Source organism: Medicago sativa, chromosome 7, assembly GCF_051527215.1.
Source record: "Medicago sativa cultivar Bolivia chromosome 7, Bolivia_mono, whole genome shotgun sequence".
In the NCBI taxonomy this organism is placed as follows: domain Eukaryota; kingdom Viridiplantae; phylum Streptophyta; class Magnoliopsida; order Fabales; family Fabaceae; genus Medicago; species Medicago sativa.
Window position 1 is genome coordinate 64,586,983 of NC_140755.1, and position 24,303 is coordinate 64,611,285.

General features: G+C 30.6%; 2 protein-coding genes and 2 long non-coding RNA genes across 4 annotated transcripts; 2 read left to right on the top strand and 2 right to left on the bottom strand.

Moving 5' to 3' along the window:
• Nucleotides 1-1,993: 1,993 nt before the first annotated feature.
• Nucleotides 1,994-11,317, bottom strand: LOC146907675 (heavy metal-associated isoprenylated plant protein 7-like). The gene is made up of 4 exons (XM_085729145.1): nt 11,237-11,317; nt 2,575-2,793; nt 2,402-2,489; nt 1,994-2,226 (listed from the first exon to the last, which is right to left on the bottom strand). The coding sequence occupies exons 1-4, from the start codon at nt 11,315-11,317 to the stop codon at nt 2,114-2,116; spliced, it is 501 nt and encodes a 166-aa protein (XP_085585271.1). The 3' UTR covers nt 1,994-2,113.
• Nucleotides 11,318-15,709: 4,392 nt separating this feature from the next.
• Nucleotides 15,710-20,095, bottom strand: LOC146907676 (uncharacterized). Its single transcript, XM_085729146.1, has 9 exons — nt 20,084-20,095; nt 19,085-19,685; nt 18,664-18,993; nt 17,817-18,424; nt 17,339-17,672; nt 16,980-17,215; nt 16,741-16,805; nt 16,307-16,638; nt 15,710-15,768 (listed from the first exon to the last, which is right to left on the bottom strand). The coding sequence occupies exons 1-9, from the start codon at nt 20,093-20,095 to the stop codon at nt 15,710-15,712; spliced, it is 2,577 nt and encodes an 858-aa protein (XP_085585272.1).
• Nucleotides 20,096-20,254: 159 nt separating this feature from the next.
• On the top strand, nt 20,255-22,964 carry LOC146907677 (uncharacterized). Its single transcript, XR_015018313.1, has 3 exons — nt 20,255-20,546; nt 21,625-21,711; nt 22,609-22,964. It is a non-coding gene; the product is annotated as an uncharacterized LOC146907677 (long non-coding RNA).
• Nucleotides 22,965-23,627: 663 nt separating this feature from the next.
• Nucleotides 23,628-24,067, top strand: LOC146907678 (uncharacterized). Its single transcript, XR_015020706.1, has 3 exons — nt 23,628-23,735; nt 23,808-23,888; nt 23,980-24,067. It is a non-coding gene; the product is annotated as an uncharacterized LOC146907678 (long non-coding RNA).
• The last annotated feature ends 236 nt before the right edge of the window (nt 24,068-24,303 follow it).

Genomic DNA, 24,303 nt, shown 5'->3' on the forward strand with positions numbered 1-24,303 from the left:
ATATTTATGCAAAAACAACTTATTCAAAACAGCTTATTTATGCAAAACAGATTATTCGAAGCAACTTATTTATACAAAATAGCTTATTTGTGCAAAACAGCTTAATCAAAACAACTTATTTATACAAAACAGCTTATTTGTGCAAAACAGCTTATTTATACAAAACAGCTTATTCCGATTTCATTTTAAAAAACAACTTATTCAAAACAACTTATATATGCAAAACAACATATTTACGCAAAACAACTTATTCAAAACAGCTTATTTAAGCAAAACAGCTTATTCGAAACAACTTATTTATACAAAATAGCTTATTTGTGCAAAACAACTTATTCAAAACAACTTATTTATACAAAACAGCTTATTTGTGCAAAACAGCTTATTTATACAAAACAGCTTATTCCGATTTCATTTTAAAAAACAATTTATTCAAAACAACTTATATATGCAAAACAACATATTTATGCAAAAACAACTTATTTATGCAAAACAGCTTATTCGAAACAACTTATTTATACAAAATAGCTTATTTGTGCAAAACAGCTTATTCAAAACAACTTATTTATACAAAACAGCTTATTTGTGCAAAACAGCTTATTCAAAACAGCTTATTTATACAAAACAGCTTATTCGAAACAACTTATTTATATAAAATAGCTTATTTGTGCAAAACAGCTTATTCAAAACAACTTTTTTATACAAAACAACTTGTTTGTGCAAAACAACTATTTTGCACAAAATAAGCTGTTTTGAATAAGCTTTTTATGAGTTAGAGAGAGAAATGAGTATGGATTATGAGTTTCTTTACTGGAACGTTGTTTAACATGTTATACACTGAAATTATTACTGAAACCATAATTATGGTTTAATGGTTTTGATAATCATGTATGTCAAACCAAGATAAATGTGTAATGATTTTTAATGAAATTATTATTGTTAGATGGTTTTGAATAATGATTGAGATGTTATACACTGAAATTATTACTGAAACCATAATTTTGGTTTAATGGTTTTGATAGTCTTCTATGAGAAACCAAAATAATTGTCTAATGGTTTTGCTATTGCTATGGTTTTTGTGAGTTGGTTTCAAAACCATTTTGCTGTGGAAATGGTTTTCGTGAGTTGTACTCCAAAACCATTTTGCAGTGAAAATGGTTTCCGTGAGTTGTACTCCAAAACCATTTTGCAGTGAAAATGGTTTCCGTGAGTTAGACTCCAAAACCATTTTGCAGTGAAAATGATTTCCGTGAGTAATGCTAACACCAGATCCGAACCGGATTGATCATAAACAACACAATTCATCACAACATTCTCAATAATTCATCAAATCCGAATTTCAGCTTATACCAACAGATTTCACATCGAATCATTTCCCAATTCTAGTGAAAATGGTTTTGTAATAAAAAAATTGTGATAAACATTTAAATCATTATTAAGTAACCACTTAATAGTACACACTTATAACCTAATGTGAATTAATCAATAAGTAACCACTTTTTTGTAAAGCCTCGTCATCTCTCTTTTATTTCTTACGTTGTAAAACGAATTTCTGACTTTGTCTAAATATAATCGCGCTTTAATGGTTTTAATAAACTTGTATGTGAAAGAAAAATAATTGTCAAATGCTAAATAAAATAAAAGAATAGTGAAAATTATTATTGACAAATGATTTTAAATAAAAACTATTTCTGAAACCATAAGTGTGGTTTAATGGTTTTGATAGTGTTCTACACGAAACCAAACTAATTGTTTAATGGTTTTGCTATGGGTATGGTTTCTGTGAGTTGTACTCCAAAACCATTTTGCTGTGGAAATGGTTTGTGTGAGTTGTACTCTAAAACCATTAGATGTACTTAATGGTTTTCTTTGATCCAACATGGTGCATATCACAATCAAAAATAAAAAACATATGGAATTTTCTAACCATAACAGAACATTTTCAAAACCATCAGATTCAGGCACCAACTTTTAATTTTTAGCAACAGAATCACAATTCTCAGAAAAATTCCCAATTTGATTTCGACAATTTCTCAAACCAAGTCCATCATCAATTTTCCCAAATTCAAATCAATCCCTAATCCCTCCAACTCATTACTCCCAATTCTCCTCCTCTTCAACGTCGTCCTTTCACAATCAACGTCGTCCTTTTTCTTCCAAAAATCAAGAATGCAAAGGAACTTGAAAATCTCCAGCAAACTTCATCACCAAACCAATCAAACCCATCATCTATATGTAACCAAAATTGAAAATCATAGCAAGATTCGAATTCAAACACAATCATCGGTAGTAACAGTTGACAAACTCCTGAAAGGATGGGACCTGAGAATTGAACCAAAACAAGTGAATGAAATAAAAGTGAAGAAAATATGAATTTCAATCAAAACAGAACACAGTAACATACCTTTGATTTTCTCAATGCGTCTCTTGATTTCTTGTGAACAAGCCTCACAATACATGTGAACTTTCAGAATCACTATCATAACCTTAGGCTGCACCATATAATAAAATAAAAATGATAAAAATGATCCATCACAGATTCAGATAAATTTAAAAAGAAAAAAATAATTAATTAACCTCTTCAGCTTTCTTTTCTTCCTCTGGCTTAGGTTTCTCTTTCTTTTCAGTTTTTTTCTCTTGTTCTGAAGGTGGTTTTGGGATCGGAGAAAGAAGCTCAACTTGTCTATGACTCTTCCTCTGAACTCTTTCAAGAACCTTCAATGAATCCGCTTTTTCTCCTTTAACAACAACCTTGTGAGATTTGCAATCAGTACCCACATCTTCATAATTATAAATCTACACGATTTCACGCATAGCGTTCCGCAATTCAAAATTGAAATCTCTACAAATTCACAATCACGCAAACTTGTCACGAATTACAATACACACATACCTCAGAAGAATAGGGATGATCTGCAATTCCGTTTGGGATCGGCGACCTAGGAATCGAATAAGCTGTTTGTGCAAAATAGCTGTTTTGCACAAATAAGCTGTTTTGTATAAATAAGTTTTTTTGAATAAGTTGTTTTGCACAAATAAGCTATTTTGTATAAATAAGTTGTTTCGAATAAGCAGTTTTGTATAAATAAGCTGTTTTGAATAAGCTGTTTTGCACAAATACGCTGTTTTGTATAAATAAGTTGTTTCGAATAAGCTGTTTTGCATAAATAAACTGTTTTGAATAAGTTGTTTTGCATAAATATGTTGTTTTGCATAAATAAGTTGTTTTGAATAAGTTGTTTTTAAAATAAAATTGGAATAAGCTGTTTTGAATAAGCTGTTTTGCACAAATAAGCTGTTTTGTATAAATAAGTTGTTTTGAATAAGCTGTTTTGCACAAATAAGCTCTTTCGTATAAATAAGTTGTTTCGAATAAGCTGTTTTGCATAAATAAGATGTTTTGAATAAGTTGTTTTGCATAAATGTGTTGTTTTGCATAAATAAGTTGTTTTGAATAAGTTCTTTTTTAAAATGAAATCGGAATAAGTTGTTTTGTATAAATAAGCTGTTTTGAATAAGCTGTTTTGCACAAATAAGCTGTTTTGTATAAATAAGTTGTTTTGAATAAGTTGTTTTGCACAAATAAGCTATTTTGTATAAATAAGTTGTTTCGAATAAGCTGTTTTGCATAAATAAGCTGTTTTGAATAAGTTGTTTTGCATAAATAAGTTGTTTTGAATAAGTTGTTTTTTAAAATGAAATCGGAATAAGCTGTTTTGTATAAATAAGCTGTTTTGAATAAGCTGTTTTGGACAAATAAGCTGTTTTGCATAAATAAGCTGTTTTGAATAAGCGGTTTTAAAAAAAAGTGATCCTAATAAGTTGTTTCGAATAAGCTGTTTTGCATAAATAAGCTATTTTGAATAAGTTGGTTTTTAAAATTAATCGGAATAAGCTGTTTTGTATAAATAAGTTGTTTTGAATAAGCTGTTTTGCACAAATAAGCTGTTTTGTATAAATAAGTTGTTTTGAATAAGCTGTTTAGCACAAATAAGCTCTTTTGTATAAATAAGTTGTTTCAAATAAGCTGTTTTGCATAAATAAGCTGTTTTGAATAAGTTGTTTTGCATAAATATGTTGTTTTGCATAAATAACTTGTTTTGAATAAGTTGTTTTTTAAAATGAAATCGGAATAAGTTGTTTTGTATAAATAAACTGTTTTGAATAAGCTGTTTTGCACAAATAAGCTATTTTGTATAAATAAGTTGTTTTGCACAAATAAGCTATTTCGTATAAATAAGTTGTTTCGAATAAACTGTTTTGCATAAATAAGTTGTTTTGAATAAGTTGTTTTGCATAAATATGTTGTTTTGCATAAATAAGTTGTTTCGAATAAGTTGTTTTTTAAAATGAAATCGGAATAAGCTGTTTGTATAAATAAGCTGTTTTGAACAAATAAGCTGTTTTGCATAAATAAGCTGTTTTGAATAAGCGGTTTTAAAAAAAGTGATCCTAATAAGTTGTTTCGAATAAGTCGTTTTGCATAAATAAGCTATTTTGAATAAGTTGGTTTTTAAAATTAATCGGAATAAGCTGTTTTGTATAAATAAGTTGTTTTGAATAAGCTGTTTTGCACAAATAAGTTGTTTTGTATAAATAAGTTGTTTTGAATAAGCTGTTTTGTACAAATAAGCTCTTTTGTATAAATAAGTTGTTTCAAATAAGCTGTTTTGCATAAATAAGCTGTTTTGAATAAGTTGTTTTTTAAAATGAAATCGGAATAAGCTGTTTTGTATAAATAACCTGTTTTGAATAAGCTGCTTAGAACAAATAAGTTGTTTTGCATAAATAAGCGGTTTTAAAAAAAGTGATCCTAATAAGTTGTTTCGAATAAGCTGTTTTGCATAAATAAGCTATTTTGAATAAGTTGGTTTTGAAAATTAATCGGAATAAGCTGTTTTGCATAAATAAACTGTTATGAATAAGTTGTTTTGCATAAATATGTTGTTTTGCATAAATAAGTTGTTTTGAATAAGTTGTTTTTAAAATGAAATTGGAATAAGCTGTTTTGTATAAATAAGCTGTTTTGAATAAGCTGTTTTGCACAAATAAGCTGTTTTGTATAAATAAGTTGTTTTGAATAAGCTGTTTTGCACAAATAAGCTCTTTTGTATAAATAAGTTGTTTCGAATAAGTTGTTTTGCATAAATAAACTGTTTTGAATAAGTTGTTTTGCATAAATATGTTGTTTTGCATAAATAAGTTGTTTTGAATAAGTTGTTTTTAAAATGAAATTGGAATAAGCTGTTTTGAATAAGCTGTTTTGCACAAATAAGCTGTTTTGTATAAATAAGTTGTTTTGAATAAGCTGTTTTGCACAAATAAGCTCTTTCGTATAAATAAGTTTTTCGAATAAGCTGTTTTGCATAAATAAGCTGTTTTGAATAAGTTGTTTTGCATAAATGTGTTGTTTTGCATAAATAAGTTGTTTTGAATAAGTTGTTTTTTAAAATGAAATCGGAATAAGTTGTTTTGTATAAATAAGCTGTTTTGAATAAGCTGTTTTGCACAAATAAGCTGTTTTGTATAAATAAGTTGTTTTGAATAAGTTGTTTTGCACAAATAAGCTATTTTGTATAAATAAGTTGTTTCGAATAAGCTGTTTTGCATAAATAAGCTGTTTTGAATAAGTTGTTTTGCATAAATAAGTTGTTTTGAATAAGTTGTTTTTTAAAATGAAATCGGAATAAGCTATTTTGTATAAATAAGCTGTTTTGAATAAGCTGTTTTGGACAAATAAGCTGTTTTGCATAAATAAGCTGTTTTGAATAAGCGGTTTTAAAAAAAAGTGATCCTAATAAGTTGTTTCGAATAAGCTGTTTTGCATAAATAAGCTATTTTGAATAAGTTGGTTTTTAAAATTAATCGGAATAAGCTGTTTTGTATAAATAAGTTGTTTTGAATAAGCTGTTTTGCACAAATAAGCTGTTTTGTATAAATAAGTTGTTTTGAATAAGCTGTTTAGCACAAATAAGCTCTTTTGTATAAATAAGTTGTTTCAAATAAGCTGTTTTGCATAAATAAGCTGTTTTGAATAAGTTGTTTTGCATAAATATGTTGTTTTGCATAAATAACTTGTTTTGAATAAGTTGTTTTTTAAAATGAAATCGGAATAAGTTGTTTTGTATAAATAAACTGTTTTGAATAAGCTGTTTTGCACAAATAAGCTATTTTGTATAAATAAGTTGTTTTGCACAAATAAGCTATTTCGTATAAATAAGTTGTTTCGAATAAACTGTTTTGCATAAATAAGTTGTTTTGAATAAGTTGTTTTGCATAAATATGTTGTTTTGCATAAATAAGTTGTTTCGAATAAGTTGTTTTTTAAAATGAAATCGGAATAAGCTGTTTGTATAAATAAGCTGTTTTGAACAAATAAGCTGTTTTGCATAAATAAGCTGTTTTGAATAAGCGGTTTTAAAAAAAGTGATCCTAATAAGTTGTTTCGAATAAGTCGTTTTGCATAAATAAGCTATTTTGAATAAGTTGGTTTTTAAAATTAATCGGAATAAGCTGTTTTGTATAAATAAGTTGTTTTGAATAAGCTGTTTTGCACAAATAAGTTGTTTTGTATAAATAAGTTGTTTTGAATAAGCTGTTTTGTACAAATAAGCTCTTTTGTATAAATAAGTTGTTTCAAATAAGCTGTTTTGCATAAATAAGCTGTTTTGAATAAGTTGTTTTTTAAAATGAAATCGGAATAAGCTGTTTTGTATAAATAACCTGTTTTGAATAAGCTGCTTAGAACAAATAAGTTGTTTTGCATAAATAAGCGGTTTTAAAAAAAGTGATCCTAATAAGTTGTTTCGAATAAGCTGTTTTGCATAAATAAGCTATTTTGAATAAGTTGGTTTTGAAAATTAATCGGAATAAGCTGTTTTGCATAAATAAACTGTTATGAATAAGTTGTTTTGCATAAATATGTTGTTTTGCATAAATAAGTTGTTTTGAATAAGTTGTTTTTAAAATGAAATTGGAATAAGCTGTTTTGTATAAATAAGCTGTTTTGAATAAGCTGTTTTGCACAAATAAGCTGTTTTGTATAAATAAGTTGTTTTGAATAAGCTGTTTTGCACAAATAAGCTCTTTTGTATAAATAAGTTGTTTCGAATAAGTTGTTTTGCATAAATAAACTGTTTTGAATAAGTTGTTTTGCATAAATATGTTGTTTTGCATAAATAAGTTGTTTTGAATAAGTTGTTTTTAAAATGAAATTGGAATAAGCTGTTTTGAATAAGCTGTTTTGCACAAATAAGCTGTTTTGTATAAATAAGTTGTTTTGAATAAGCTGTTTTGCACAAATAAGCTCTTTCGTATAAATAAGTTTTTCGAATAAGCTGTTTTGCATAAATAAGCTGTTTTGAATAAGTTGTTTTGCATAAATGTGTTGTTTTGCATAAATAAGTTGTTTTGAATAAGTTGTTTTTTAAAATGAAATCGGAATAAGTTGTTTTGTATAAATAAGCTGTTTTGAATAAGCTGTTTTGCACAAATAAGCTGTTTTGTATAAATAAGTTGTTTTGAATAAGTTGTTTTGCACAAATAAGCTATTTTGTATAAATAAGTTGTTTCGAATAAGCTGTTTTGCATAAATAAGCTGTTTTGAATAAGTTGTTTTGCATAAATAAGTTGTTTTGAATAAGTTGTTTTTTAAAATGAAATCGGAATAAGCTATTTTGTATAAATAAGCTGTTTTGAATAAGCTGTTTTGGACAAATAAGCTGTTTTGCATAAATAAGCTGTTTTGAATAAGCGGTTTTAAAAAAAAGTGATCCTAATAAGTTGTTTCGAATAAGCTGTTTTGCATAAATAAGCTATTTTGAATAAGTTGGTTTTTAAAATTAATCGGAATAAGCTGTTTTGTATAAATAAGTTGTTTTGAATAAGCTGTTTTGCACAAATAAGCTGTTTTGTATAAATAAGTTGTTTTGAATAAGCTGTTTAGCACAAATAAGCTCTTTTGTATAAATAAGTTGTTTCAAATAAGCTGTTTTGCATAAATAAGCTGTTTTGAATAAGTTGTTTTGCATAAATATGTTGTTTTGCATAAATAACTTGTTTTGAATAAGTTGTTTTTTAAAATGAAATCGGAATAAGTTGTTTTGTATAAATAAACTGTTTTGAATAAGCTGTTTTGCACAAATAAGCTATTTTGTATAAATAAGTTGTTTTGCACAAATAAGCTATTTTGTATAAATAAGTTGTTTCGAATAAACTGTTTTGCATAAATAAGTTGTTTTGAATAAGTTGTTTTGCATAAATATGTTGTTTTGCATAAATAAGTTGTTTTGAATAAGTTGTTTTTTAAAATGAAATCGGAATAAGCTGTTTGTATAAATAAGCTGTTTTGAACAAATAAGCTGTTTTGCATAAATAAGCTGTTTTGAATAAGCGGTTTTAAAAAAAGTGATCCTAATAAGTTGTTTCGAATAAGTCGTTTTGCATAAATAAGCTATTTTGAATAAGTTGGTTTTTAAAATTAATCGGAATAAGCTGTTTTGTATAAATAAGTTGTTTTGCACAAATAAGTTGTTTTGTATAAATAAGTTGTTTTGAATAAGCTGTTTTGTACAAATAAGCTCTTTTGTATAAATAAGTTGTTTCAAATAAGCTGTTTTGCATAAATAAGCTGTTTTGAATAAGTTGTTTTTTAAAATGAAATCGGAATAAGCTGTTTTGTATAAATAACCTGTTTTGAATAAGCTGCTTAGAACAAATAAGTTGTTTTGCATAAATAAGCGGTTTTAAAAAAAGTGATCCTAATAAGTTGTTTCGAATAAGCTGTTTTGCATAAATAAGCTATTTTGAATAAGTTGGTTTTGAAAATTAATCGGAATAAGCTGTTTTGCATAAATAAACTGTTTTGAATAAGTTGTTTTGCATAAATATGTTGTTTTGCATAAATAAGTTGTTTTGAATAAGTTGTTTTTAAAATGAAATTGGAATAAGCTGTTTTGTATAAATAAGCTGTTTTGAATAAGCTGTTTTGCACAAATAAGCTGTTTTGTATAGATAAGTTGTTTTGAATAAGCAGTTTTGCACAAATAAGCTCTTTTGTATAAATAAGTTGTTTCGAATAAGCTGTTTTGCATAAATAAGCTGTTTTGAATAAGTTGTTTTGCATAAATATGTTGTTTTGCATAAATAAGTTGTTTTGAATAAGTTGTTTTTTAAAATGAAATCGGAATAAGTTGTTTTGTATAAATAAGCTGTTTTGAATAAGCTGTTTTGCACAAATAAGCTGTTTTGTATAAATAAGTTGTTTTGAATAAGTTGTTTTGCACAAATAAGCTATTTTGTATAAATAAGTTGTTTCGAATAAGCTGTTTTGCATTAATAAGCTGTTTTGAATAAGTTGTTTTGCATAAATATGTTGTTTTGCATAAATAAGTTGTTTTGAATAAGTTGTTTTTTAAAATGAAATCGGAATAAGCTGTTTTGTATAAATAAGCTGTATTGAATAAGCTGTTTTGAACAAATAAGCTGTTTTGCATAAATAAGCTGTTTTGAATAAGCGGTTTTAAAAAAAGTGATCCTAATAAGTTGTTTCGAATAAGCTGTTTTGCATAAATAAGCTATTTTGAATAAGTTGGTTTTTAAAATTAATCGGAACAAGCTGTTTTGTATAAATAAGTTGTTTTGAATAAGCTGTTTTGCACAAATAAGCTGTTTTGTATAAATAAGTTGTTTTGAATAAGCTGTTTAGCACAAATAAGCTCTTTTGTATAAATAAGTTGTATCAAATAAGCTGTTTTGCATAAATAAGTTGTTTTGAATAAGTTGTTTTGCATAAATATGTTGTTTTGCATAAATAACTTGTTTTGAATAAGTTGTTTTTTAAAATGAAATCGGAATGAGTTGTTTTGTATAAATAAGCTGTTTTGAATAAGCTGTTTTGCACAAATAAGCTATTTTGTATAAATAAGTTGTTTTGAATAAGTTGTTTTGCACAAATAAGCTATTTTGTATAAATAAGTTGTTTCGAATAAGTTGTTTTGCATAAATAAGCTGTTTTGAATAAGTTGTTTTGCATAAATAAGTTGTTTTGAATAAGTTGTTTTTTAAAATGAAATCGGAATAAGCTGTTTTGTATAAATAAGCTGTTTTGAATAAGCTGTTTTGAACAAATAAGCTGTTTTGCATAAATAAGCTGTTTTGAATAAGCGGTTTTAAAAAAAGTGATCCTAATAAGTTGTTTCGAATAAGCTGTTTTGCATAAATAAGCTATTTTGAATAAGTTGGTTTTTAAAATTAATCGGAATAAGTTGTTTTGCATAAATAAGTTGTTTTGAATAAGCGGTTTTTAAAAAATCATTCTAATAAGTTGTTTTGCATAAATAAACTATTTCGAATAAGCTATTTTGCATAAATAAATTGTTAAGAAAAAAATTATAATATGGGGCTTTATTAGGCCCACAAATAAATAGATTTTATAGTGGACCCAAATAATTCTTTTCACATGGGGTGTAGAAAGCAATTATGTTAGGTGTAGAAAGCAATTATGCACTGTGCATAAGGATCTCCTTATGCATAATAACTTTTGCCTCTTGTCAAGTATAGATGTATGATACTCCATCCGTTTTAAAATGAGTGTCGTTTTCTGTGTTTACACACATATTAAGAAATGGAATGATTAAAAGAAAGAGAATGATTATTTTACCAAATTATCCTTATTAACTATTGGTTAGTTTTAAAAGTAAAACTTTGGAAGTAGTGTGCAGAATATTAATTGGAGGGTACAATTGAAAAGAAAAAGTTATTATTGCATTGGAAACTGAAATCGACATTCATTTTGAAACAATTTTTTTTGGCTAAAACGACACTCATTTTGAAACGGAAGGAGTAATTAATAGGTTTGAAAACTTTATGTGTATGATAATTAATACTACCTATTAGTATCATTCACAATTCAATATGTATATTGTAACATCCCAGACTGCTTTAGGATTGCTGACTAAATTATCGGTTTCCCTTGTTACATAAAGTCTTCCGACTACCTAGCCATAGATACAACTGACTTGAATTAATATGTTAAACCAATATCAGGACATGTTTTCCAATCTCATATGTCGAAAAGATTCAATAATCACCTTCTTGTCTGTGATTTATGGAATACATTATACACCTGATGCATCTGATATTTTTCGAGTAAATTCCTTGTTCCACATACTCTTTATAAATTATCTTAGGTTACTCCTACTTGTTTACCTTCACTGAATTCTTGAAAAATATCTCATACGTTTACTAGAGTAACACTTCTATCTACTTCGTCAACTTTTATCTTGTCTTGGACGAATATGACCTTTGAGTGATCTTTCATGTTATGTCTGGTTCCAATAAAATTTTATTTCTGCACTATGCCCCAAATAATGAGGTCTTATAATGATAATCGTACCATACTCTGTATAAGATCGTCCCTACTCTGAGCAATATTTGACGTCAAGTTTATTTCATCGAAAGTAAGAATTGTTTCAACTTTCTTCGTTAATCAACACATAAATAGGAAAATGTTACTTCTGATATCTGTTATGTTTTATATGAATAAACTCAACATGGTGCTACCTCAAACATCTGATGGAAGTACTAACTGACGAGTACAATCCATAAATCAGATTTAAATACATAATGTACTAACTGGCGAGTACATTAAATATATAAATCTTATATGAGTATGGTGCACTGACTGGCGAGTACACAATACAAGAGGTAGTACAACTGATAGCTGAATATATGACATATATCTATAGTCATCTGACTTTGCTTCATCTATACTAAACTTTCAACATTTCTAAATCAATCAAAATACACTTTGATCATGTCAGAATAAGTAGAATCTACAATCATGGATTTTCTCTTGAACTCATCTTTTCAAAATATAAATTTCATTCTTGAACAATATTGTTATAGCTATTACTCTAAGATCGAAAGTATAGAGAAATTATTTGTACTTATTATCAGGTAAACTCTAAATTTTGAGGACGAAATTTCTTTAAGGGGGGTAGAGTGTAATATCCCGCGTAAATTTAAATAAATTGTCGTATCAGTTACATGTCAGAACGGAAATAATTTTCAAAGGATTAATTACTTATTGAGAAATCGACGATATTTGGTAAGTTTCTCGTAATACTATTCCAATGGGCATGATTAAATGGTTACGAATTAACGGAGGATAATTATGTCTTTTTCACTTGAAGGGTATTTTGGTAATCTTGTCACTCAAGATTTTTTTAAAAAAATTGGCTAAGGTCAAATTTTTCTACCACTTTCCTCATGTTTCTACACCACACTAGAACATTTTCTCTTCTCCTTCCCTCTCAACTTTCGGTCTCAACACTCACCACCATAACCCTCACAATTTTTCACCCAAATCATCATGGAATTAATCATACAAGAAAGCATGTTTGTGAGCTTCTAGTGGTGGAGTAAGCAAGAATTAAGTTCAAAAATCATTATTTCCCTCCATTGCTCTCAAAACAGCCCCTCCTCTTGATTCTCCATAACCTTCATTTTCATTCAAGCCTCATGGGAATTAGCTTATGAGTTTGCATTAGAGCACCAAAGAATGGATTAATCACAAGGTAAGTGGCATAATCATCTTTTCATGGGAATTTATTTAATCCAAGCTTTGATATATGTTTTATGTGTAATTGGAAGAGGATTATGTGTGGTAATGGTATTTAGAAATATGGTATGAAGAATGATAATAAGCTAGGAGCATTGGTGTGAGAACTTAGGACTTAAAATGTGCAAGTTATTCCCATAAGCTATTTCAAGTGATTATTGATTGTAACATGTTGGAAATTTGTATAACTGGTTTAGGAGGTGTTTAAACATGTTGGAATTGATTCTGGAAAATTTGAGCAGAAATTAAATTGTTTAGAGGTCATAAGCTGTCAGTTAAGCTGTTTTGAGCAAAATGCCTTAAATGACTAAGTTGTGAGTTCAAACTACTGTATAAGTGGTTCATAGGGCTAATAATACATGTTGGAACTTCTGTGTTAAAGGTTGGGTCGAAATTTATGTGATAGAAGTTATAAGTTGCTAGTTAAGCCGTTGAAGAATAGCTTAAGTTGAAAGTTAAGTTGTTTCAAGTATTATTTTCTGAAGAACAGCTTATGAGAGATATGTTTAATTGACAGTAATGGAAAAATGATAAGCTGTTTTATTAATGTTAAAAGTGCTTAAATGATAATTAAGCTGTTTTAGAAGTGCTTAAATAGCCAAACGGCGAACTTCTGTTGCAGGGACTGAAATGAAATTTTTTGTGTAAGCTGGTTGATGAAGTAAGGCTATGTCACGAGTGGTTTGAATTGTTTCAGAAGGGGCAATCCTATAAGCAGTTTGGGATGTTACAAAATGGTATCAAAGCAGACCTCTCCCAGTACGGTGTGGTTCGGGGACGAACCAAGCGGAAGCTGGTGGGTATGTAACACCTACGTCGTGGCTTTCGATATCCCGCCAGTTGGATACGAAAGGTTCCCGCCAGTTGGAACGAGCATTATCCGTAAGGATGACCCCACGATAATAGGAGGAACCGAATCATATCGGAATGAGAGGGATCCGGAGGCCGTGTAGGTATGGGACTACATGGTTGAAGGAAGGCTTATAAGAATTGTTAGGTACTACCCATATCAACAAGATGCATCTTCTTTTCGGTAGCTCATTCCATAAGAATTCCACAGTTAAGCGTGCTTGACTTGGAGCAATTTTGGGATGGGTGACCTACCGGGAAGTTTCCCGGTAAGCGTGCGAGTGAGGACAAAACACGCTGAAAAGACTCGTGTTGGTTTGTGGGGTTAGTCGGCAATCCTATAAGCAGTCTGGGATGTTACATATATTCCAATTTGCATTTATAATAATAATTGCATATTCTAATTTGCATTTATAATAATAATTTTCATTTATAAAAATAATTATAATATTGAGTATCGTTGTCAAGTATTAATGCATTTACCATTATTATAAATGCAAATTAGAATATATGACCACGATACTCAATATATTAATTATGAGTATATTAAATTAGAAACACTTACCTATTCTAATTTGCATTTATAATAAATTTATAATAATGGTAAATGCATTAATACTTGACAACCATACTCAATATATTAATTATGAGTGTATTAAATTAGAAACATACCTTTACATATCAAGATAAAATTAGAAAGAAAGAAAAAAGAGAAAATATAAGTTTTTTTAAAAAAATTTTAGGGAAGATAAAATACATGGTAAAATGTGACAAAATACAGAGGGAGAGACTATATAGAAAGAGATACTCCTATTAAATAATTAAGACTATTGCACGAAAAAGAAAAATGATTGTATGAAAAGTAGTAAAATGTGAGTATTAGGCTATTAGCTGTCTTTTTTTTTTTTTTGAGGGAGAGTATCAGCTGTCTTAGTTTTATAAAGAAAATAAAAAAGTGAGAATTAAAAGAAATAGAGGGGATATTTATGATTTTTTCCACAAATAGACCCTCTGGTCGTTAATATAAATAGAAATTAATATTTTAGATTCATTCATTAAATAATGTATGTGGTTTGTAATAAATACCGTATAAATCATTTATTAAATGAATGTAAAATATATATGTTTGCTTATCACACTGACGGGAAAATGTATATCCTTATTTATTAAATTAGATTTCACTTAATTACTCCATGAACCATAATTGATAAATATGTTTTAATAAAGGGTCATGCTAACTTGTGTCCAAAAACATAAGTTTTTAAGGATTAAAAAAAGAATTAAAACATAAGTTATGTATTGAAAATATAAGTTTTTAATCTATCAAGACTAGGGCTGGAAATAAGTCGAGTCGAACCGAACTTGACTGAGCTCGGCTCGACTCGAATGCACAATTTATAAAATCAACATTCTATATTTGACTTTTTAACTTGTGTTTTAAATGCACAAAAGTTTAAATAAATAAATAAAGGGAAATGCTAAAAGTTCCCTTAGGACAACTGATAAGAAACTTAAAGTAGTAACTTTTTTTTGGAAATTGTGCATTCAACTTATTGAAATAGTAAAAAGCAACTTCTTCTACATGAAATTTCACAATTATTTCCTTTTTTGATTCCTTAACCATTGCCCTAAGGGCACTAGTTAGCAAGACCCATAAATAAATAGTTCCCTTAAATATACAAACATTTGATTTTGGTCCCCCTAAAATATTTCTTAGACTTTTAGTCACTCCAATATTTTCCACCTATGAAATTAGTCACTACTTTTTAGTTAAATAACCATGTCTAATTTTCATATTTTTAATTGAAAATTTTCAAAAATAGGTAGAAAATTATGACAATTTTAACATAATTTTAATTTGTTTTAAATACAAGTGGATTAAATTAAGCACAACTGACATTTGAGATTTAAAAAATACTAGACTCTAACCCATGCGATGCACGGGTATTTTAGAGTTTCATATATAAATATTCAATTGATTATATTATTAAAAACCGTTCATAAAAAAGTAAGAAAAAATATGAGTAGTTGAAGTTGTTAATAAGATTATAATACATATTATTTATGTAGGTTTCCAAATTGAGAACAAAGTCACTACAAAGTGGAACATTTAAAAAATAAGAAATTAAATAATGCAAAGAAGTGATTCTAGACAAAGGGGTGTCACTTTGAATGTCTAGACAATGGGAAAAGCAAAAAATTTTAACAATATATAAAAAAAATGCATATATAAAAAAAGTATTAACAGAGAAGAAACGAGTTTTTTGAAGGATGTATTGAAGCAGTAATAGCCAAAGATCCTGAAATGAAAAGAAAAAGGAGTGATTGTGAATTTATAATATCTATAAATATTATACAGTATTATTAATCTAATTATTTTATATACAATTATCATAATATTACGTGACCTGTGCGGGTGTTTTACTAGTATTGTTAAATGAGATATTTTGGTTCACGTGATATTAACTAAGTTTGTAAGGACAATGCATATTATATGTAAGATCCGGGGTTCAACCACGACAAAAAAAAAAGAGATATTTTGAACACTACCAAAAAAAAGATATTATTATAAAAAAATGAGATCTTTTTTTAAGGAAAAAAAAATGAGATATTTTGTTTGCGTATTGGGGAAGAGTCCCCGAATCCCAAATTTCAAGCTTCGCTTCTTTTTTTTGATGATAAAGACAATTTCATTAACGAAAGTCTGACAATAAATCAAATGCCAAGACTGCAGAAATACAAGGCGGAGTTTCTTCGACCCATATACAATCTACATTCTTAAGAGAATATTTAGCTAAATAATGAGCAGAAAAGACATGTCTTTTGCAAATTCCAAACCTTTCGGCATAGCTAAGGCTTCTGCAACCTCTGAATCTGGTAATGAAACTACTTGCCAAGAACTAGCACCAACAACAACACCATCATAATCTCTCACGACAACACCAATATCCCACTTATCAACCTCTATCGAACCTGATGTGTCAACATTAAGCTTACAGAAACCACTAAAAGGAGGTGTCCAATGAACATCAGATATTGGTAAAATTGGACCTCCACTTAGTGTCTCCACCAACACCGTACTAGCACTCTTAAAATTCACAATAGATCTTTGTGCCTTTTGAATAGTGGCAGCCACATCAACATCACTCCCCTCAAAACATTTATTATTTCTAGCACACCATATCTCATAACACAAGGCCAGAACATGGACTATAACATCCTCATCGACATCAATAATATTTTCCTATAGCCACTCGTGAAAAGGGACATACCTGGAATCATGTGAATTAAATACCACACCTAAAGTGGAAGCATATTTGCTTTGACCAATGACACTCTATAAAGAGGTGTGAAATTGTCTCATTATGTTCCCCACATAGAGCACACAATGGATCACTACTTATTCCTCTTTTAAACAGATCATTTTTTACTGGTAGTTTTTCATGAAGAATCCTCCAAGCAAAATGGATGTGTTTTGGAATACTTTTTATTTTCCATAATTTTTCCACACTTGGTAATTATTGTCCTGCGTTGAGCTATGTGGGCCATCTGCTTCACGCCTTGTCTTTAAGAAATGGTATGAACTTTTCACAGAAAAAGTAGTTGACCGTGACGCACCCCACACAAATTCATCTTGCAATTGAGAGAAAGAAATTGGCAATTGAAGAAATTGTTGAGCCTCAAAAGGGAGAAAAATTTCATTAATTAAAGGAGCATTCCAACATCGAATATCATGGTGAATGAGATCTGAAACAAACATAATATCACAATTAGGAGGTTTAAGGGACCAAATCTTGTGTTCGTTTTGATAAGGAAGCCAATTATCCTCCCATACATTAATTAGACGACCATTTTCTACTCTTCAAATACCAACTTTCTCAATAACATCCACTCGTGCTTGCAAAATACTTCTCCATGTATAACTTGGGCAGTAACCAGTTGAAGCTTTCAAGAAATTGCTTCTAGGAAAATACCTTGCTTTCAAACATTGTGAGATCAATAAGCCGTCATTGTGCATAATACGCCAACCTTGTTTAGACAACATTGCAAGCTTAAACTCATGAAATGTTCGAAATCCTATCCCACCTTTCTTTTTTTCCTTACATAATGTCTCCCATTTAATCCAATGGATTTTACGTTCACCTTGTTTGCTACCCCACCAGAACTTACTAATCATACTCTCAATATGCTCACATAAACCCATCTGAAGTAGAAAACAACTCATCACATACGTGGGAATAGCTTGAACCACTGATTTGATCAAAACTTCTCTCCCAGCAGTTGATAGAAATTATTCTTTCCAACCTTTCAACTTCTTCCACACCCTATCTTGGATAAAATTGAAAACCTGTTTCTTAGACCTACCAACAAAAGCAGGAAACCCTAGACACTTTGAATGACACTCAACAGCCTTAATTTGCATCCAACCTTGGAACAAAATTTTACGATCATCAGGTACATTTCGGCTAAAAGAGATTTCAGATTTGTCCAAATTAATAAGTTGACCATAAGCAGATTGGTAAGTATTAAGAATTTCTTGAATGGTCTGAGAATCTTGAAAAGAATCCCTACAGAAAATGAGGCTATCATCTGCAAAAAATAAATGATTAATTTTTGGAGCTCCTCTAGCTATTTGAATTCCATGAAGGCCCTTTTCTGCTTGTGCCTTATTTAGAAGCCCAGAAAAAACCTCAGCACATAAGATAAATAGGTAAGGAGATAAAGGGTCTCCTTGACGGAGATCTCGTTGAGGATAAAACTTCTGACAAGGACTTCCATTCAACAAAACAGGGAAAGAAACAGTGGAAATACAATTGAAAATCAAGTTCTGCCATTTCTGAGAAAAACCCATTGACTGAAGCACCTCAATCAAGAAATTCCACTTGATACGATCATATGCTTTTGACATATCTAGCTTTAACGCCACATACCCCTTCTTGCATTTTCTTTTTTTTCCTCATATAATGGAAAGATTCAAAAGCTAGTAAGGCATTATCAGTAATTAAACGTCCCGGCACAAAAGCACTTTGAAATTTTCCAATGATATCTGGAAGAATTAATTTCAACCTATTTGCAATTGTTTTCGTAACTATTTTAAAAATAACATTGCAAAGAGAAATAGGTCGAAAATCATCTGGCACCTTCGGCTTCTTTTTTTTTTGGAATAAGACAAATATATGTATAATTAATGTTGCTCGGATTCCCACCACCATTGAGAATCTTCAAAGCAAAAGAAGTCACATCCTTGCCAACTATACTCCAAAACTGTTGATAAAATAAAGCAGGCATTCCGTCTTGCCCCGGGGCAGCGTGAGGCTTTATGTTTTTAGCGGCTAGCAAAACCTCATTTTCTGTGAACTCAGCTTCCAATATGTTGCGCATAGCATCCGACAATCTATCTTTGACCACTTGCACAACTTCGATAATTCTTTCTGGGTGACTTGTAGAGAAAAGATCTTGAAAGAAATTATTAAAAACTCTGGCAATGTCTTCCTCATCATCAAATTTTTCCCCATGATCATCATCTATAGATTCCACCCAATTTCTAGATTTTCTTTGAGAAGCTTTTTGATGAAATTTTTGTATTTTTATCTCCATGCTTTAACCACAAAGCACGAGACCTCTGAACCCACCAAATTTCTTCACTTTCCACCAAGTCATTCAATTTAGCCTCAACTCGTCGAATTTCTGACATCACCCCCTCATGATGGGTTTGCTTATTAAGATCATCCAATTTCTTTTGAACAATTTTTATCTGATTGGGAACATCACCAAAACGATTCTTACTCCAGTTAGAAAGATCATTCACACATCGATTAATTTTGTCAGACATAGAATCCCCAGCCACCTCCCAAGAACTTTTCACTGCTTCCAAAATTCCACTATCATGTAGCCAACATTCTTCAAAACGTTGTAATTTAAGAACATTTTGTTTTTTCTTTGGCTTCCTAGAAGCAAGCCGCAACCACAAAGGTAGATGATCTGAAGCATATCTTGTTAAATGCACCACTAAAGTCGAAGGATAAAATGAGGACCAGGCTGGCGTAGCTACCATCCTATCAAGGCGTGCCTTGATATTAGACTCACCATCTTGTCTATTATGCCAAATATATTTATCACCCTCAAAACCTAAGTCAGAAATATTGTGATTTTGAAGAGTTTCCCTAAACATTGAAATCATATGAGAGCTTCCGAAATTCCCACCTTCCTTCTCATCCTGTGAAAGAATCAGATTAAAATCCCCATGAGAAGCCACTTATCAGTACTTTCCACCGATGATAACTGGTCAATTAACTCGCAAGTTTTATGCTTCATTTGAGACTCCGGAAAACCATATATGTAAGACCCGTAATTTAACTATGACTAAATATAGGGCTTTATACTGGTTGAGCAATTTTACTATGTGAGATCTGGAATTGATTCACATATGTTGTTTTCTACTATGTGTAATTGAGTATGATGTTCATAATGTTTGTTAAGCATGAATATGTTTTTGTGACTTGTGTTATGTGATATGTCAAGATTTTGTTTTTCTTTAATCTTGAGCATTTTTTTAAGTTTGAGATTCGGGTAGAATCAAATATGAATTCTCCTGCAAATGAAATATTAATGGACCTTGAGAGTCATTATATTCATCCAGGGAATTTACTATTCGTTTTGGGAATTTAGCAATATCATATCTGCGAGTTGAGAAAAATTCCGATAAGAAAATATTAGAGAATGAATAGTGGTTTTTGAGTAAGGAGACAATTCTAAGATGTTTGAGACTGGTTAGAAGTTCATCAGAGTTAGGATAGAACTTTGTCAGTTACGTGTACCTTGAACTGCGAGAACCGGGTCCGGTTTACTTCCAAAACCAAAACACTATATATAGTAAGTTTGTGGTCCAAAACTCATTAATCAACACATTTTCTCTCTCTTCTCTATCCAAACCCGTAAGCCACTCTCCATCCTCCATCTTGAACTTGTTTTGGTCGTAACTTCTTCGTTCCTTGTCCGAATCGCGCAAACGAGATATCAAAACGACGCCCTTGACGATTCCTATCTTCCTACGTGTGATTCACGGTCAATAGATGAGGTATTCCTCCCTGTTTTCCTCTTTTAAATCACGGTTTTGATGTTTGTAAGGGTGAAAGTGTCGAGTTTTGGTTTTCTTGCGTGATGTTATGTATTAATGTTGTTGGGTAAGTTCGTATGAGTATAGATCCGCAAGAAAATTTACGATCCTTTCATGTTAAAATTTTAGTGTTCTTGGAAAAATGTTGAAATGTAAATTTTATTTGATATATATGCTTTAGACGAGGAAAAGAGTTGATTCAACCGATTACTTTTTGAAAAACGTTGTCCGGACTAAAGGGCTGAACCGTGCAAGGGTATTTTCGTCATTTTAAACCTATTAAAATGTGAAAACGAGTTGATCAATGGATTCGCGTCGTCGTGACGGTCGAAATGGACCTATGGTTCGCAACGTTCCGACGACGAATGAATTTATTGTGATTTTTGAAAATATCTTACGTCTGAATTAGCGTTGAAGTGACGGCTAACTCTTTCAGAGTGCAAATTTTAAATGTTTAAACTATTGAGTTGTGAAAATATTTTGTCTGTGAATTTTTGTTAGCTTGACTGAGCCAGAGGCTCTGGTATACGATGTAAACTCAAAGGAGATTCTGTCGAAAATTCGTCAGAATCATTTTCCTAGTTATGGGGTGGTTTTGAAAAGATATTTCAAAACGGGAAATAAGTTTGGATTCATTTGAAAATGAAAAATATTTTATGAATTGTGTTGATTTCTTTAAGGTCTCTTAATAGACTTAAAGTAATTGAGAAAAATGTTTTCATGGGTATTTTAAAGATAAAAGTTATGTTATTCAGTGTCGTCGAAGTATTTGAGAATATTTTAGAAACAATGTTATTTTGAGATTTGTTTAGAGAATAAAAGTTTTGATGAGAAAAAGTTATTTAGACTCACTTTTGACAAGTTTATGGTCGTTAAGTGTTTTGAAGGATTTTGAGACGAATGACGTGTTGGAAAATATTTTATTCAAGTTTTTGAAAGTATCGATGTTGATCGTATTTTTTTAGCGTTGCTAAGGTTTCACCTAGAATGGGTAGGAAGCCTTAGAGCCGATATTTACCTAAGTTATTGTATCTGTTAGGATACTTAGCTCGAGGGTTTAGAGACGTTCCTGATGTTGATGCTTATGAGTTGTAGAGCTGTACATTATAAGGAATGCTTTGCTCAGGTAAGAGGCACTTTCTTATACGTCATAGTTACTTAAATGCCTGGATGGTGTATGTGCTATTGTGTGTATTGTGAATATGATATGTTAAGTGAATGTGTTTGCCCAGTGTGGGATTTGTTTGCAATCAACTTGATTATGATATGTTGATGTGCGTTGCTTTCATATGATTTGTGAATAAATATATGAAATGCATGTTGATTTATGAAATGTGGTTTGATATGAATTGAAAGATAATATGTGAACTGCCAGTTGAGGCATGTTTGTATACTACATATGTTGAATGATGTGTAAGAGTTGCATTTGCACATATTGAGTGGACAATATATGCTCATGCATTTCATGGTACGTGTTAGTCCGTTGGACGCACGGGTTTTATAGTACGCGTTAGTCAGTGGAGACGCGCGGGGTGTGGATTGCCGTCTGCTGTGAAGAAACCCACCTTAAATCTATGAGATTATTTAGTCTTGATTGCTCGACCATTGTGGGGGGTTTACCTCAGATGTGTCAGAATGAGAACCACATGATTGCTCGACCATTGTGGGGGGTTTACCTCAGATGTGTCAGTATGAGAATCATGAATTTCTTATGATTGCTCGACCATTGTGGGGGGTTTACCTCAGATGTGTCAGTATGAGAATCATAAATTTCTTACCCTCTGCGGAGTGGATTATTCCGGAATCATTTGCATGTGATAGGCCAGTGAAGGTTGTATCACACATGTAGAGTCTGCATTTGCTAGGCTAATTGTGCATCATTATATTTTGTGTGAGGAATGTTTATGCTGATGCCATTACCATGCTAGTATGTATGCCTGCAGTATTTTTGTAATTATGTTCTTATTAGATCGTGACCCTTTACATTAATCCGTGGATCGGGCTTTGCCCCATATCCAAATAGGGAGTGTGCTTTGCGGGAATAGCAAAGGCTTTGGAGGTGTAGCAGTTTGGCAGTCAGGCTTGATGCCATTGGTGGGATCTTGTACTTCGTCATCCCAGTTCAGAGTTGAGGATCAGCTTAGATGTTTTCTTGTAGAGTCTTGTGTGTATTTTCTATATTTTTGTTTTAACATAGTGGTAAATGATACTACCGTGAGAAATGAATACTCATACACTATTTTATATTTTTGAGGTGTATGATTTGAAGTTGAAAACTCATTGCCTAGAATTGTTTTGTAAAATGTAGCATTTGATTCAGATCGTTATTGTGAAGAATGTTTCAAATAAATATTTACTCTGATTTTAAATTAAAGACGATCTTGAATCCTTTAGTGCATGACATTGAGTTGTTTCAAAAAGAAAAAAAAATGCACTCTTGTTTTGAAAATCGGGCTGTTACAATATACCCCTGTGAGCCTCCATTTCTCTTCTCCATTTTCAATAGCAATTAAGATATCAATATGGTTAAAGGAAATAGATAATACCTCCACTGCAACCCCTTCCTTCCAAAACATTGCAAGACCGCCAGCACGTCTATTACCTTCTCATGAACAACTAACGACAACAACACCAGATAAACCTTGAACATTCCTAAATTTGTTCATCTCAAAATCTTTTTTCTTAGTCTCTGATAGAAATACACATGTGGGGTTTTTATCTCGTAAGAGCTTTTTGAACGCATTAATCATTCGTAGATTACCAAGCCCACGACAATTTCAAGCTATGCAACTCAGGGTGTGGTTATGGTGCATAAGGAAATCCTTATGCACCGTGCATAAGTCCAGCCCATTATGCACCTAGCCCAACAGAATTACTTCTTACACCCCAAAGAAAAACTGGTGAAGAAAGCAAACAAAACAAAACAAAACATCACGATCATTTTCATCATTTTCATCCATTTCCAACTTCCACCACCGGTAACAAACTTCTACCATCGGAAACAAACTTCCGTGGCCGTCTTCCGTCACCGTCGTACTCAACAACACTGTCGTTCACCACCGGAAAATGGCGTGTGTGTATGACCATAGCTGTGAAGACCATGATTGTTCTTCTGATTGGTCTCTCTACAAACACATTGATCTCGAAAAGGTTCACCAAAACCCTTTCCCTTTTCTTTAATTTTATGAATATATTCACAATTTGTTGAAATTTCTGTTTCAGGTATCTGCTTTGAATGAAGCAACTCCTGGCAGTGTTAAATCAGTTTTCAAAGCTTGGGAACACCGTTTGAATACTTCTGGGGTAGTTAATCATTCTTTTTTATTTTTAATAATGTTATGATGAATATTTAAATGTATAACTTTTTTTGGTAATTATGGCTTCAATTCAACAGGAACACTTGGAAAGCAATGATGGTGATCCTGAGTTAATTGTATTCATTCCGTAAGTTACTTCTATTATTCATCTTTTAATTTGTGTTTTATTATGATTATGATGAAATTGCCTACTTTTTGTTGTATCATGAAATTGCCTACTTTTAAAACAATAATGCCTTGTTTTGATAAATAACTTAAGTATAGCAACATATCATTAGCTAAATGCTTATGTATAACCCATTTCTAGTACAGAAGGTAAAATAAAGTCAAATGTTTTCAGACAAGCTATAAGCTGTTTTCATAAGCTATTCTGGAGAGTTTGTGAAAAACTGAAAATACTT

Coding starts and splice junctions, on each gene's coding strand:
- LOC146907675 (XM_085729145.1), bottom strand. CDS start 11,317: ATGAAAGATCACTCAAAGGTCATATTCGTCCAAGACAAGATAAAAGTT. Junction 2,490..2,574: donor AAGAAAAGAAAGCTGAAGAG/GTTAATTAATTA, acceptor TATATGGTGCAG/CCTAAGGTTATGATAGTGAT. Junction 2,227..2,401: donor ACGCATTGAGAAAATCAAAG/GTATGTTACTGT, acceptor GGTTACATATAG/ATGATGGGTTTGATTGGTTT.
- LOC146907676 (XM_085729146.1), bottom strand. Junction 17,216..17,338: donor GGATGTTATTGAGAAAGTTG/GTATTTGAAGAG, acceptor TGTTTGTTTCAG/ATCTCATTCACCATGATATT. Junction 16,806..16,979: donor CGCAGGACAATAATTACCAA/GTGTGGAAAAAT, acceptor ACCTCTTTATAG/AGTGTCATTGGTCAAAGCAA.